Source organism: Miscanthus floridulus, unplaced genomic scaffold (assembly GCF_019320115.1).
Source record: "Miscanthus floridulus cultivar M001 unplaced genomic scaffold, ASM1932011v1 fs_838_1_2, whole genome shotgun sequence".
NCBI lineage: Eukaryota > Viridiplantae > Streptophyta > Magnoliopsida > Poales > Poaceae > Miscanthus > Miscanthus floridulus.
The window spans coordinates 42,574-56,643 of record NW_027097336.1 but is presented as its reverse complement, the minus strand read 5'-3'; the positions used below and the strand labels follow the sequence as shown (position 1 = coordinate 56,643).

Genomic DNA, 14,070 nt, shown 5'->3' with positions numbered 1-14,070 from the left:
TTCTAACAGCATTATCGCCAAGTTAGTTATTATTAACCTGTCCACTAGGTTTGCACCTATACTAGAGTAAACATGTGATTAAGCAGATAATGATAACCAATGATCATTAAACAACTTCCATACTGTCATATTCATTATAACTGTCCAAGTGTTCCATAACATTTACTACGATGAAGTAACTCAAGTCAAGTGCTCACTATCCAGGAGCGATGGCGATTCGAATCGATTCCTAACCAGCTGGTGATTTATTCCTTACACAAACCTCACTCACCCGCTAAAGTGAGATATTGATCACCGAGTCAACTTTCCAGGAATCTCGAGTTTGCTAGGAACCACATGTACCCGGGGGCCGACCGACTGCACTTTGGCCTTATCATCCCGCCCCCGTGTCCTACCACACCTGCTCCGGCATAGTGCGTTGCGGGCAATCCACTCGGCCCGAAAAATCTCCCAGCTTCGCGGTCGGAAGGTACTTTATCCGGCCAGCTAAATGTAAGGCATGCGTTCAACATGACTCGAGGCCCAACAACGGTCAGTCCTTAATCGACACAGACAGAAACACTACAGTCCAAAACTCTGCAAGTCTCCGTCCGGTCTCAACTTCATTTAACACTTAGTTATACTATGACTTCATAGTCATCCAAGCAGATCCAGGTAACCACCTATAGCTCGCAGGTGACAGGAAATCACTCGACTTCTACCGGTCTAAGCCAGCTAAGCATTGACTCGACTACGGATACCAGGGTAACAAGGATATAGTATAACAAAGGTAAGCAAGGTATAATGCAGCAACGGTTGCAAACAACTCCTGAACGTAATGCATTACTTTAAAGTAAAGTATTTAATTAAATCATTGCAAACCGGGAGAAAAATGCTCCGGGGCTTGCCTCTCTCGAAGGAGCTCGGACGGTGATCGGGGCACTCCGGAAGTTCCTCAACGTCCTCCTCGTTGGCTTCTGGCACTTCCTGCTGCACCTCGAGCTGCTCCTCGGACTCCTCGGGTATGACGACTGGGTTCTCGGTTTGCGATCCTGTATGATGCAATGCGCGTAAGTGATTATGCAAACGGTGCATCGAAGGAGATGAATGCAATGGATATGTTTAAATGCAAGGTAGTCAACATCATCCACGAAACTATAATACAAGCACATGTCATCTACTGCATTCTCTTCTACTACTAATATGTTTAAGTCAACACCCTTATCAAATGCTTCAAAGATACACCAAAGCTATTATTATTAACTAATCTTGTATTAAAGAGAATTATTTTATTTCCTTTTAAACTAGGGCTACAACAGAAATCTATATTTCTGATGCTTATAAAAATCTGAGAAAATTACAGTAGCACAATACTACCCTAAACCGACTATCATAAAAATTTCATGGCATTTGGATAAGTAAACTATCCTACACAAAAATGACAAGCTATAGCATCAAAATGAGCATGAAATTACTTTGTACTATGAAAAGTGTCAAACAACATAATTAGTATTTTTCCTAGGTTCTTAATAGCATATAATGACTGTACAAAAATTACCACATGCATGTTTTATACAAAGTTTGCTCTCTAGCAAAAATAACAAAAATCAGCCATTAAAGGCACTTGAACTACACCTCCAAAGTTTTCCACAGCACATGCATGAAACATATTTTTCCTAGGAAGTACATGACCTAAGAAGATTAACAAACTTGAAATCATATTTTTCTACAGACTATAGATTTTTCTACATATTTTTCAAGTTATCAGCAATATCCATGATTAATTAAAATCCTACAGAAAAGTATCCCAAACATGACATGCAATAATTTTCCCAAGTAGATCTGGTGATAAGGAACCTAGCAAATTTTGTATCAACAAATTTGGAGCAAGTTTGATCATTCAAACATTTTTCAAACTATTTTTGATTTCAAATAATAAAGAATAAATGGAAATCAAATCATTTAAACGTTACTGGGCCAGCCCGTGGAAACGAACTGGCCCACGGCCAAAATCGGCCTGCTTAGTCCGAGCGAAAGGGGCGAGCGGTGGCCTGGCTCGGGGCTCGGCCCAAGCCAGCCTGGCCCAGCTCGGCCTAGCAAAGGCCACGCCACTGCGGCTGTGCCCCGCTGGTCAGTGACCGAGAGCAGGGGAGGCGCTTCGCCGGCCGGTGCTCACCGGCGGCAAGCCCTCCCGATGGCGCGGGTGGTGCCAGCGCGTACGCCACGTCGAGCCGCAACGGCTGGGACGGTGGAGGTGGAGTCAGGCCGTGGCTGCCGCGCGGCGGGCGTTGCCAGCGCAGGGCGGCCACGCGGCGAGCGCGCCCTGACGCGGTCGGGACACGACGCGGCGTGCCAGCGGGCGAGCGAGCGCTGAGGCAGGCCAGCGCGCTGGGCTGGGCCGACGAAGCGCAGCTGGGCCAAGCGCGGGGCGAGGGAGAGGGCGGTGGGCGCGGAGCTTCACTGGGCCGGCTTCGGCTGCGGGCCGAGAAACGAGGCGGCGGCCCAGGAAAAAGGAAATGAAGATTTTCAAATTATATTTTCAAGATATTTTTAAATGCCCACTTTTAAACATTATTTTGAGCAAGAAAATGACCTCTTTTAAAAATGTACCAAAAATGAAAGTTGCTTAGAATTTAATTCCCTACAACTTTGCTTTTATGACCAAAGTCCAATTCTATCTAGATTTTAAATTATAGAATCAAAGTTAAATTTTAACTCAAAACCCTAATTTTGGGAAATTACTTTGGAAGCAAAATTTTGAATTAATTTGAATACAAACTTTGCTCCAAAAATTGTGCTAAACAATTCTAGATGATTTACAAGCATACCCAACAGTTTCTACTCAACTAGCAAGCAAGAATCAGAGCAAAACAACTCTAATAAGTGTATGCATCATTTACTTTTCACAACATGTTTCGTATGTTTCGAAGTAATGTTTCAGTTGTTATATGCAAGATTACGCATGTATAAATAGGATGCTTGATGATGCACGATATGTATGATTAGCAATGCCTAAATGCAGGCATAACACCGGGGTGTTACACTATTATACTTGTGCTCTTATAAATTGGACGGTTCTGTGACAGCTGCAGCTGAGAATTGCGAGCCGTTTGTGCGTTCGCGTGGGGGTATAGCCAAGATGGCAACGGGGCCTCGATACCTGATACCCGACGGGTATTTGATCCATTAGGGGACATGGATGTGATCATATCTTTACCTGCGAGCATCTAAATGGGCAAGAATCCGTCCCCGACGAGTATAGCGGGTACGTGAACGTTTCCTGTTTACCCGTCTCCGTTACCCGTTAAAGAATCCGACTATTTGAGCTGTCATGCGAGTATTAGGCCCAAAGAAGCTCAACATAGGTATTTTGGCCCAAATCTGAACAATCATATATATAGTTTATGTGTTCTAGGAACCATAGTTCAATTTTCCTCACCATCTCCGCCAGCAGCACAAGCACGCCTGCCTCACGAGCGCTCGTGCCCCTCGCTTTCTTAGTTCGGTCTCTTTGTCACCTTTGCTCGTCCTCCTCGCAACCTCGCTCATTCTTCTCTGCATCTCCGAGACTCCGACACTTATACCCGGGTGAAGAAAAACGTCTCCGATTGTAAAACTACGACCCCAAGTATCCTTATTTATCGGGTATATGTTATCCGACCGATGTCCGATGGGTACGGAGATGGACAAGAATCTATACACGAGACAGTTAACGGGAACAAGGATAGAATGAATTCTCCGTAGCGAGAAAGAGAACGTTCCGGCAATGGTACATCCCCTTGCCATCCTAGGAGCCAGCCAGGAGCGTTCGTTAGTTCGTGGGATTTTCAGCACGTCCACGCGGCACAAATCTACAGCCAGCCAGGAGCGTTCGTTAGTTCGTGGGATTTTCAGCACGTCCACGCGGCACAAATCTACAGCCTGTATGCACGAACACTTGAGTGCATACTAGCTCCACACAATTTTTTTTCCCATGGCAAAGGCGATGTGGTCATGTGGACTGCATCCTATCGATTGCTCAGATTGTTTTAAAAAAAATCGATTGCTCAGATTCAGATCAACCGCACGCGAGATGACCCGTGCAGCCCAAGCCCAAGTGCCCAACCCAAGGGTGAGCTTGCATGCAAAATACAGGAAACGGCATTGGCAGCCTGCCAGCCTGGACCGCCGTCCGCGGATCGGCAGTTGCCAAAAATTTGGGAGGGGAAACCAAAAGAAAACCCCGCCCGCCAGGCGCCCGCAACGCCCGCCCGCCCGTTCGCCGCGCCGCTCCCGCTCGGAGGTTGCCCAAAAATTCGCGAGGGAAGCCGAAAAGACGCCGCGGGGGAGCCCAAAAATTTTCGCTACCGCCTTCTCGCCTTCCTTTAAAACCGCTACACCTCAGGTACCAATTTCCGCCGCCGCGGCATTGCGCCTGATTTTCTTCTACTACCCCGCCGCGCCGTGGCATTGCGCCCGAATCCCGATTCGATTTTTCTACTACCCCGCAGCGCCGCATCTCGCCATGGTGTCCGCCGTCGTCGTCCGCCGCAAGCGCTCCCGGTCGCCGCCACACTGCTTCGACTCCGGGCGCCGCACGCGCCCGCGCCCCACGCTGTCCTCCCCCGACGTCGGCCGCAAGAACTCCCGGTCGCCGCCACACTGTTCCGACCGCGAGGGCCCCAAGCGCCCGCGCCTCGTGCCGTCCTCCGCCGACGTCGGCCGCAAGCGCTCCGGGTCTCCGTCGTGCGGTTTCGACTCCGCGCCGTGCAAGCGCGCGGGCCAGGCGATGGAGGTGGAGCCGGCGGGAGAGGGCGAAGCAGCGGCGGCACTGCCCGACGACATGCTCCTGGAGGTCTTCAAGCGGCTGCCGCCCCCGCGCGACGTCATCCGCTGCGCCGCGGTGTGCCGCCGCTGGCGTCGCGTCGTCTCCGGCGCCGGAGCGGCATGTCTCCCCAGGCCGCCTACCCATTTCGGCTTCTTCCGCAACTACGGCCCGTCGCCGCTGCCCCCGTTCGTGCCCACCGCAGGCCTCTCCCTCGACATCGGTTTCCTCCCGGTGCCGCCCGCGTGCGGCGCGGTCCTCGTCGACGCCCGCAACCGGCGACTGCTCCTGCGGGAGCTCGGCCCTGGCTACCCCCGCGAACTCAGGCTCCTCATCTGCAGCCCGCTGGAGAAGATGTACGTTCGGCTGCCGCCCCTCTTCATCGCCGGGCACAGGGTGGCGTGCTGCGTGCTCGTCCCGGGGGAAGGCGTCGCATTCCGCGTCGTGGTCGTCCTCTTCGGCACCGACCCGAATCACTTCGAGGTTCTGGTTTACTCGTCAGTATCCTCCGCTTGGGAGTCTGCCACCGGGCCTGTTCACCGGAACCTGGTCCCCCGTCAGGGCCCATCAGTCGTCGTCGGCGATGTCATGTACAAACTGCAGGGCGAAGAGAAGTACATCATGGTTGTTGACGCGGTTCAGATGACGCTGTCGGCGGTGCCCCTTCCTGATGCCAGAACGCTCCTCTACGCCGGGAACCACTGGATTGGCAAGACAGTGGACGGCCGGCTTTGTTTCTTCGTGATCAGGGAGCAGCTCACTCTTGTCACCTGGGTTCTCCAAGCACCTGGGAAGTGGGTGGAGCAGCAACCCGTGGACCTGCGCACGCTGATGCACCCGGCGTTTGTCGGTGACCTCGCCCACATGAAGCTCTCGGCCAAGATGTCGGACCAGCTCCGTGGCTTCAAACTTGTGAGCTTTGCCGCGTTCTGTGAGCGTACAGGCACGCTGTTCTTTGTCATGGCAGATTGGGTTGTGATGCTCGACCCGAGGACGGGGAGATTGCTGCGGCTGTGGCATAACACTGACGACTCGCGGCCATTGGGTGATGTGTACCCGTGTGAGATGCTGCAGTGGCCGCCGGTGCTCAAGAACTTTGGCGGGTCTGATGAGGCAGGGGGTGTTTGAAATACGGGTTAGTGCGTTGTGTTTATCGTGATTTGACTAGAAAAGTGGTGTCATTAGTGCGACATGGTTCCCCTCATGTGGCCGTGTGTTGTGATAAATCCATGTGTGTGAACTGAATTCGATTGAGAATAAACAAGGACTATTTTAATGAATTCCATGTTCATGTATTTGCCATCTAGTTTTCTTGTTCTGCTGCCTGCGTAACAGCTTAATTTTTGTTTGCATTTGTTTCCTTTTCTTTTTATTGCAAACTGAATCTTTGTAGATGATACACTACTTTTACAGACCTCTAATTTTGTTATGCAAATTTAGGAACAGTGTTCCAGTATCTCGAATTTCAATCAAGTCTCCCGGAGTTTGAAATTTAAATGTTACATGCTTGTGCTAATTTTCCATATTGGCCAAGGGCAACTCCGGTCCTATATATGATGTGATGTAACTTTTTGAAATGGTCCCAATGTATAGAATGGACAACGGAATAGCGAAAGAGATGAAGAGGAATTGTTGTTTATCTTATTTATAGGATTGGATTCTATGTGAAGGAGCAGATTCTCTATGGATTTGAGTCTGCAATGGAAAGGACCTAGTTCCATGAGTACAGAAGAGGCCGGTCTTGGGTTTTCCCTCCATGTATGTTTACAACCCCGTTAAGCTAGATCACTGTTTTATCTTATTCTGATTTAAATGCATTTGATGCTTGACAGACCTCTCCTAATATTTCATCGGATGGAAACTTTACACAGTGATGGTCTTTCAAAAAAAACTTTACACCGTGATGAGTTGGTCAGGTTGTTCTGAACTTCTGATACCCTGTTTTTCAATTGTTAAAGTGTTACTTTAAGTTCTATGAAAATTTACAGGAATTTTATTTTGTTTCCAATACACAAAACTTTTATTTGATTATATGAGGATGTTGGTGTGGGCAAGTGCTGCTGGTATCTTTTTACTTTGCCAAAATTACGACAATTCAATTGGGCCCTTCTTTAGTTCGCGAAAAGTTTTCCTAAAAAGTGCTACAGTACCCATCACATCAAATCTTGCGATACGTGCATGGAGCATTAAATGTAGACGAAAAAAACTAATTGCACAGTTTGATTGAAAATTGCGAGACGAACGTTTTGAGCCTAATTAGTCCATGATTGAACACTAATTGCTAAATAAAAACGAAAGTGCTACAATAGCCAAATTTCTAAATTTCCATCAACTAAACACGGGCTGGAGTACACTGATGCTAAAGGAAGCGTCTTGCAAGTTGCAAGCTGCCCAGGAGCTAGAAGGCACCCACTTCTGCTCAAGGATTTCATATTTATTGCAACAAATGGGCTATAATTGTAAGCCTCCTGTTAGGGGAGATAGCAGAGAACTGTTTTCATGCAGAAAGGAATGAAGGCTGCTTCGCCGACTTATTTTGAGCTCACAAATGTAAATTTTCTTTATGTAGAAATGCTCCACACTGGCAACTACTGCACTCCTGATTATTTTTCATGTATCAGCCTGTTCGTTTGGCTGTGCCTTGTCGTAAACGATCGTAAATTTTCAGTCGGAACAATATTTTTCTCTCTCACAAACTAGTCAACGGTACTTCTTCACGAATCAGCAAGAACATGTTGCATGTCTAGGCTGTTTGAGTTGTCGATGAGTTATTCAGATCTCTCGCAGATGAAGTCTCGAGCACTCAGTGCTAACAGCACCTGCAGTTTGATTGTGAGGCTGCATCACAGTGTTAACCACACTGGATTGCGGAACATCAGCATCTCGTACTAAGATTTTCTTTGCTGATATTGCCAAAAGGCTGATGTTGGACTCCAAGAACCCCTGTTGCTGACGCTGAAAGCATGCTAAGGCCATCAGGGCCATGTTTAAATTGCAAAAAAATATTAACCTGATAAATAGTAGCACTTTCGTCTTATTTGGTAAATATTATTCAATCGTGGACCAACTAAGCTCAAAAGATTCATCTCGTGATTTCCAACTAAACTGTGCAATTAGTTAATTTTTTTATCTACATTTAATACTCCATACAAGCGGCTAAAAATTGATGTGATGGAGAGAGAGTGAAAAAACTTAAAATTTGAAGGTGATCTAAACAAGGCCCAGAAATGGGGTGATTGATGCCACCATTGACCATGCCAACAGTTGGACGGTGTCTAAGAAGACTGGTGGTGTCTACTCGACAAATGAGCCACAGATACGGAGTAGCTCTCAACTCCAGGATTGCATTTTGCTTGGACATGCACAATGAGGCAGTCAAAGCACATGGCTGAGAAGGAAGGCGACGACTGTAGTTGATTTTAAGGCTGTCCGCACGGCGCAGTGCTAAAGCAGCTGTTATGCCAGCGGTACACTGTAGCAGAGAGTTTGAGAGTCGGGGAAAGAAAGAAAGGGCGAGAGAGGAGAATAAAATATGGAGTAGTTGGTATAGAGTATATGATAGAAATAATATGGGTGTAGGAGAAATACGTATAGAGTAGAGAATCTCGATAACTAGGATAGAATATTTCTTTTAAAGGATGAAAATAAAGGTCGACGAGTGCGGATAGCTAAGTCCGCAAGAACTTTGGCTCTCGTGGTCTAGTTGCAGGGTGCCTAGTGGCTAGTGCCTTGAAATTTGGAAGGGTGTGGTGTTATTTATGTTATTTTTTTATCACTTTAAATGGCTTAGAAAGTAAGCTATTATTTTCTCAGAATGTATCCAAGGGAATTAGAGCCACTAAAGCTCTGCGCTTCACTCCCCTGTGTTTCTGTTTTCAGCTTGGAAAATTCCTGATGGGAAAAGTTCAGTGAATTCTTTCATTTGTTAGTTCAGAACTTCAGACTATCTTGCATAGCCTCATGTTGCCAGTATTTTTTTTAAAGCTATATACTGCTATGGTCATCTAGTGCATCTAATGGTACCTAAGGGCGTTAATTAATTTATATATAGGTAATGCTGTTCTCGCGAAAAAAGATGATAGGTTAGGCCCCGTTTAGTTCCAAGTCAAAAACCAAAATTTTTTAAGATTTCTCGTCACATCAAATTTTACGGTACATACATGGAGTACTAAATATAGACGAGAAAAAAACTAATTACACAGTTAGCCGAGAAATCGTGAGACGAATCTTTTAAGCCTAAATAGTCTATAATTAAACAATTTTTGCCAAATAAAAACAAAAGTGTTACAGTAGCCAAAAACGAAAAATTTTCGGAACTAAACGAGGCCTTACTGCTTGCTTCGGGTTGTGGATCTGTATGTATGGAACGTCACTTGTTATTAAAATATTGAATTCAGCAGTTGAACACATGGGGATATAGCTCAGATGTAGAGCGCTCGCTTAGCTTGCGAGAGCTACGGGGATGGATACCCCACATCTCCAATATACGTTTTTGTTGCTTTCTTTTTTTTTCTCCTTTCTATTTGTGTCCCCTTCTTTTATTTTTTATTATTTGTTTCCCCTCGTTTGTCAATAATCTCATTTCCAACAAGGAAATCATTGCTCCTCGTCCGCCTACGAACCGTTGCTGGCTCCCGTGTAGCACTTCAAAATTTGCTTCTCTTAAAATAGCGCTAAAATAATTTAATTTTATATTTTTATGCTCACGAAAACATGGAAAAATAATAAATTTTCATTAGATTAAAATTTATCTTGAGGTAGAAACATGTTTGTTGTATTCATGTCGGTCGCACTTTGTGTTTCTATATGCAAAATGTATTTTTTAAATACGTCTATGAGACGAATATCTATCTCTAGGAAATTTTCAGCTTCTTTCTAAAATTTAATTCCTACCTCCTTCACCTTAATATTTATGTTCCAAGTTTTCAACAATCTTTCATGAGCTTCAAATACTTTATTTGGGTTCATCATGTTTCAAAGTGTCTCTGTGAATTTTCTCTAAATTTTAGGAGGTTTCGGAGTATTTTCGTGGCTTAAATATTAATTTTGGACTTTTCTAGAAATATTTTATTCGTAAAATTAATTAATTCCAAAAATAAATAATATATCTCATTTTCCAACCAACTCTCAAAGCCCAGTGCAATAATCCTAATAAATCTCAAAGGCCCATGCATTTATTTACTAATGGGCTTTAATGATTATTTAGATAAATTAGTAAATGTGGAGGGTGCAACATCAATTAGTATTATATTGCCAGTTGATGTAGATATGGGGAGTTTTTCTCCCTATAAATATGTATCAATTCCTTGGGCAAAGCACAAAAAACTACCGTAAAAGGAGCCCCTAGTTTAGAAAATCCCTCGTATAGTAAATTAGTTTTTCTCCTTCTCTCGCTGTCTCTGTCGTCGCCGCGCTGCCCAACGTTGTAAACCCGCCATCGATCGCAAGAAGGCCCTAGATGAGTTCGTCGTCTTCTCGTCTTATTCCCTGTGCTTTCGGCTCGTCAAACCGTGGCCTCTAGGGTCCAAACCAAGCGCTCCGAGGAGCTTCTTGTCGTCGATAATGGAGCCCCGCCGCATCGGTTTTCTTCCCCGATCGGTGACTCTCCCCCTCCTTTCTAATTTAGGCCATCCAGATTCAATCCAACGGTCCAAGATTGCTTGTACCCCTTCACCGGGTTTATTTGCAAAAGAGCCCCTGCAGTTTCGCGTAATATAACCCGTAGTCCATGGCGCACTTCCAGAATACGTTTTCCTACCCTGATAGCGTAGTTTCTTTCTAGTATATTCAGAATATGTTTTCTCTTTCAAAAAGCGTAAAATCCCTTTGTTAGATTCAAAATACGTTTTCTTTTGAAAACATAGTTTCTTCGGTTAGATCCAAAATATGTTTTCATCTATTTACAGTTTTGCCATTTGTCTTATTTAGGCCATAAAATCTCTATTTTAACTCCGTTTTGATCCATTCAAGTTGCGTTAGATTCGTAATTGAGTAATCTACATGTTCAAGCTACTGTTAAATATATTTTTAAAATTTGAAATTCGAGATTAGATTTAATTTATTATTTTATTAAAGAAAATCTTGTTTAATTCATAACTTTTTCGTTATAGCTCCGATTAGAGTGCTTTCGCGTCTGTGTGTTCGTAGTAACGTGTAGAACATCTTTAAAACTTTTTTACTTATTGTTTATTATGTTTGATGTACTGTTCTAATTTAGTTCTATTATTTGCTTCGTGTATGATTGCATGGATGCTTGTGTGGTGCTTTATGATCTTGTCCAATCGGTGAGCTATACGTGTTGATCAAGAAGGAGTTCCTTTGAAGTTTTGGAGTTGAAGAAGGATAAGAGTTTAAGGCAATTATAGCATGTGATCTTCCTTGTTGTCCTATACACCCTTAATCATTTAATTCATACTGCATGTGTGAAAGGTCCTAATGGCTAGAGGAGGGTGAATAGCCTATTAAAAATTCTACAACAACATATAACAAATTGGTTAGATAATTATAAGGCGAAGCAAGTGTTGTGCTAGCCTATTAAAAATAGCAAGCCACCTACCACAATTCTAGTTTATATAGTTTCTATCCATAAAATAGCTATGTCACTACACTAAGTTAGTGTGCTCTCAAAGGCTAACTAAAGAGCCACACTAACTAAACTAACAAGCTCTCACAACTAGCTACACTAAAGAGCTTGACAACTAGTTTATGGTAATATAAAGAGAGTGAGCAATTTGTTTATACTGCCGTGTCGAGGAAGGAGTCAATCAATCACAAGAATGAATACCAATGAAGACCAATCACCTCGGAATCAAATGATGAACACAAAGATTTTTTACCGAGGTTCACTTGCTTGCCAGCAAGCTACTCCTCGTTATGGCGATTCACTCACTTAGAGGTTCACGCACTAATTGTCATCACACACCAAACCCTCAATAGGGTGCCGCACAACAAACACAAGATAAGGATCACACAAGCCACGGGCAATTCACTAAAGTACCTTTTGGCTCTCCACTAGAGAAAGGTCAAGAACCCCTCACAATCACCACGATCGGAGTCAAAGACAATCACCGCCCTCCGCTCGATGATCCTCATAGCTCCAAGCCGTCTAGGTGACGGCAACAACCAAGAGTAACAAGCAAATTTCGTAGCGAAACACGAACACCAAGTGCCTCTAGATGCAATCACTCAAGCAATACACTTGGATTCTCTCCCAATCTCACAAAGATGATGAATCAATGATGGAGATGAGTGGGAGGGCTTTGGCTAAGCTCACAAGGTTGCTATGTCAATGCAAATGGCTAAGAGAGTGAGCCTGAGCCAGCCATGGAACTTAAATAGAAGCCCCCACGAAATAGAGCCATTGTACCCCTTCACTAGGCACAACACGGGGTGACCGGACGCTCCGGTCATATTGACCGGACGCTGGACCTCAGCGTCCGGTCACGCGATGCATGCCATATGTCCCCTCTCTTCAAATGTTAATCGCCCGATCTCAACGGTCAAGTGATGACCGAACGTGCTGCTGTGAAGTGACCGGATACTGAGCTCCAGCGTCCGATCGTTTCCAGTAAGCATCCAGAGATGACTTTTCACGACTGGACTCACCCAGCGTCCGGTCACACGATGACTGTTTTGTGCGCTGCCAATTCGGCCAGACCGGACGCAACCCTCCAGTGTCCGGTCACTAAGTGACCCAGTGTCTGGTCAGAGACCGACGCCAGCGTCTTTGCACTGTCATTTGACTGGACACACCAGTCCTACTGAGACCAGCGTCCGGTCACAGCGTGACCAGTATGACTAACTCCTTTTTAACTCTATCTTCTTCACCATTGCTTAAATGTGCCAATCACCAAGTGTATCACCTTATACACATGTGTTAGCATATTTTCACAAACATTTTCAAGGGTGTTAGCACTCCACTAGATCCTACATACATATGCAATGAGTTAGAGCATCTAGTGGCACTTTGACAACCGCATTTCGATATGAGTTTCACCCCTCTTAATAGTATGGCTATCAATCCTAAATGTGATCACAGTCACTAAATGTCTCAATCACCAAAACAAAATAGCTCCTACCATTTATACCTTTGTCTTGAGCCTTTTGTTTTTCCTCTTTCTTTTTTTTAAGTCCAAGCACTTGATCATCACCATGGCATCACCATCATCATGTCATAGTCTTCATTTGCTTCACCACTTGGAATATGCTATCTATCTCATGATCACTTGATAAACTAGGTTAGCACTTAGGGTTTTATCAATTCATCAAAACCAAACTAGAGCTTTCAATCTCCCTTTTTTGGTAATTGATGACAACCCTTTCACAAAGATATGAATTAAGATTCAATTGAATCCATGTTGCTTGTCCAAGCATATTTACTATGTATAAAAGGATATGGACAAGTTTTATGAACTCTAAATGGTAGCAATTGCTCCCCCTACATATGTGCTAAGAGTTTGGATTGTAGCTTGCACATATGCTTAGATAGAAAATATAGGAGACAATGTCTACCAAATGATGCTAAGGTATAAGGGATGGACCTTTGAAGCGTGATACCAATCGGAGTGCACCATTATACTATCCTTAGCACCATGGTTAGCTCGATACCACTTGGAAACACTTGGAAATGAAATCACTAGATAACCCATGCATGCTAGATTTTCATTTTATCATTCAAACCTACAACTAGCATACACCATACAAGCATGGATATTGAAATTTAAAACTTGTGCTATGCAAGCAAACATATGAAATGCACATTCAAATGCACCATACAAGTCCATGAGCTTGCTCCCCCTATTTGTGTGCTCAAAATTTTAATTGATCCATTTCCTTTGTCATATCTCTCCCCCTATGTCAAGTTTTCCCCCTTTGTTGTCTTTTCATAATCTTAGTACACTAATATCTATGTTTTTCTTCCCATGTACTAATATCTTTGTTTTTCTCCCCCTTTGTCATCAATGACCACAAATATTCAAAATATAGATAGGTTGAGATTATCGATGTCAATCAATGGGGTGAGAAATATTTTCCTAAATTTGGTCCAATCTAGATCATTTACCAAAAATATTTAACTCGGTTTGATCCAAGGACAAGCTTCTTCACACCTCCAAATAAGGGTTATCTTGTACCATGTTGAGTTAAACACTTAGAGCTTATTTTCTAGATTAAACATTAGGTTTACAAGCCCACAAACATGTTATATGCTACCACTAGATCAAAATAAGCATAGAAGCAATAGTGGTACCATATAATCATCAAATTTATTTGATTTTCATAAATGAGCC

At 44.1% G+C, this 14,070-nt stretch overlaps 1 protein-coding gene across 1 annotated transcript; it reads left to right on the top strand.

Annotated features, from left to right (window-relative positions):
• Window positions 1–4,388: 4,388 nt before the first annotated feature.
• On the top strand, window positions 4,389–6,039 carry LOC136533288 (uncharacterized). Its single transcript, XM_066525848.1, has one exon. It carries the CDS (start codon window positions 4,484–4,486, stop codon window positions 5,909–5,911), a length of 1,428 nt encoding a protein of 475 aa, XP_066381945.1. The 5' UTR covers window positions 4,389–4,483; the 3' UTR covers window positions 5,912–6,039.
• The last annotated feature ends 8,031 nt before the right edge of the window (window positions 6,040–14,070 follow it).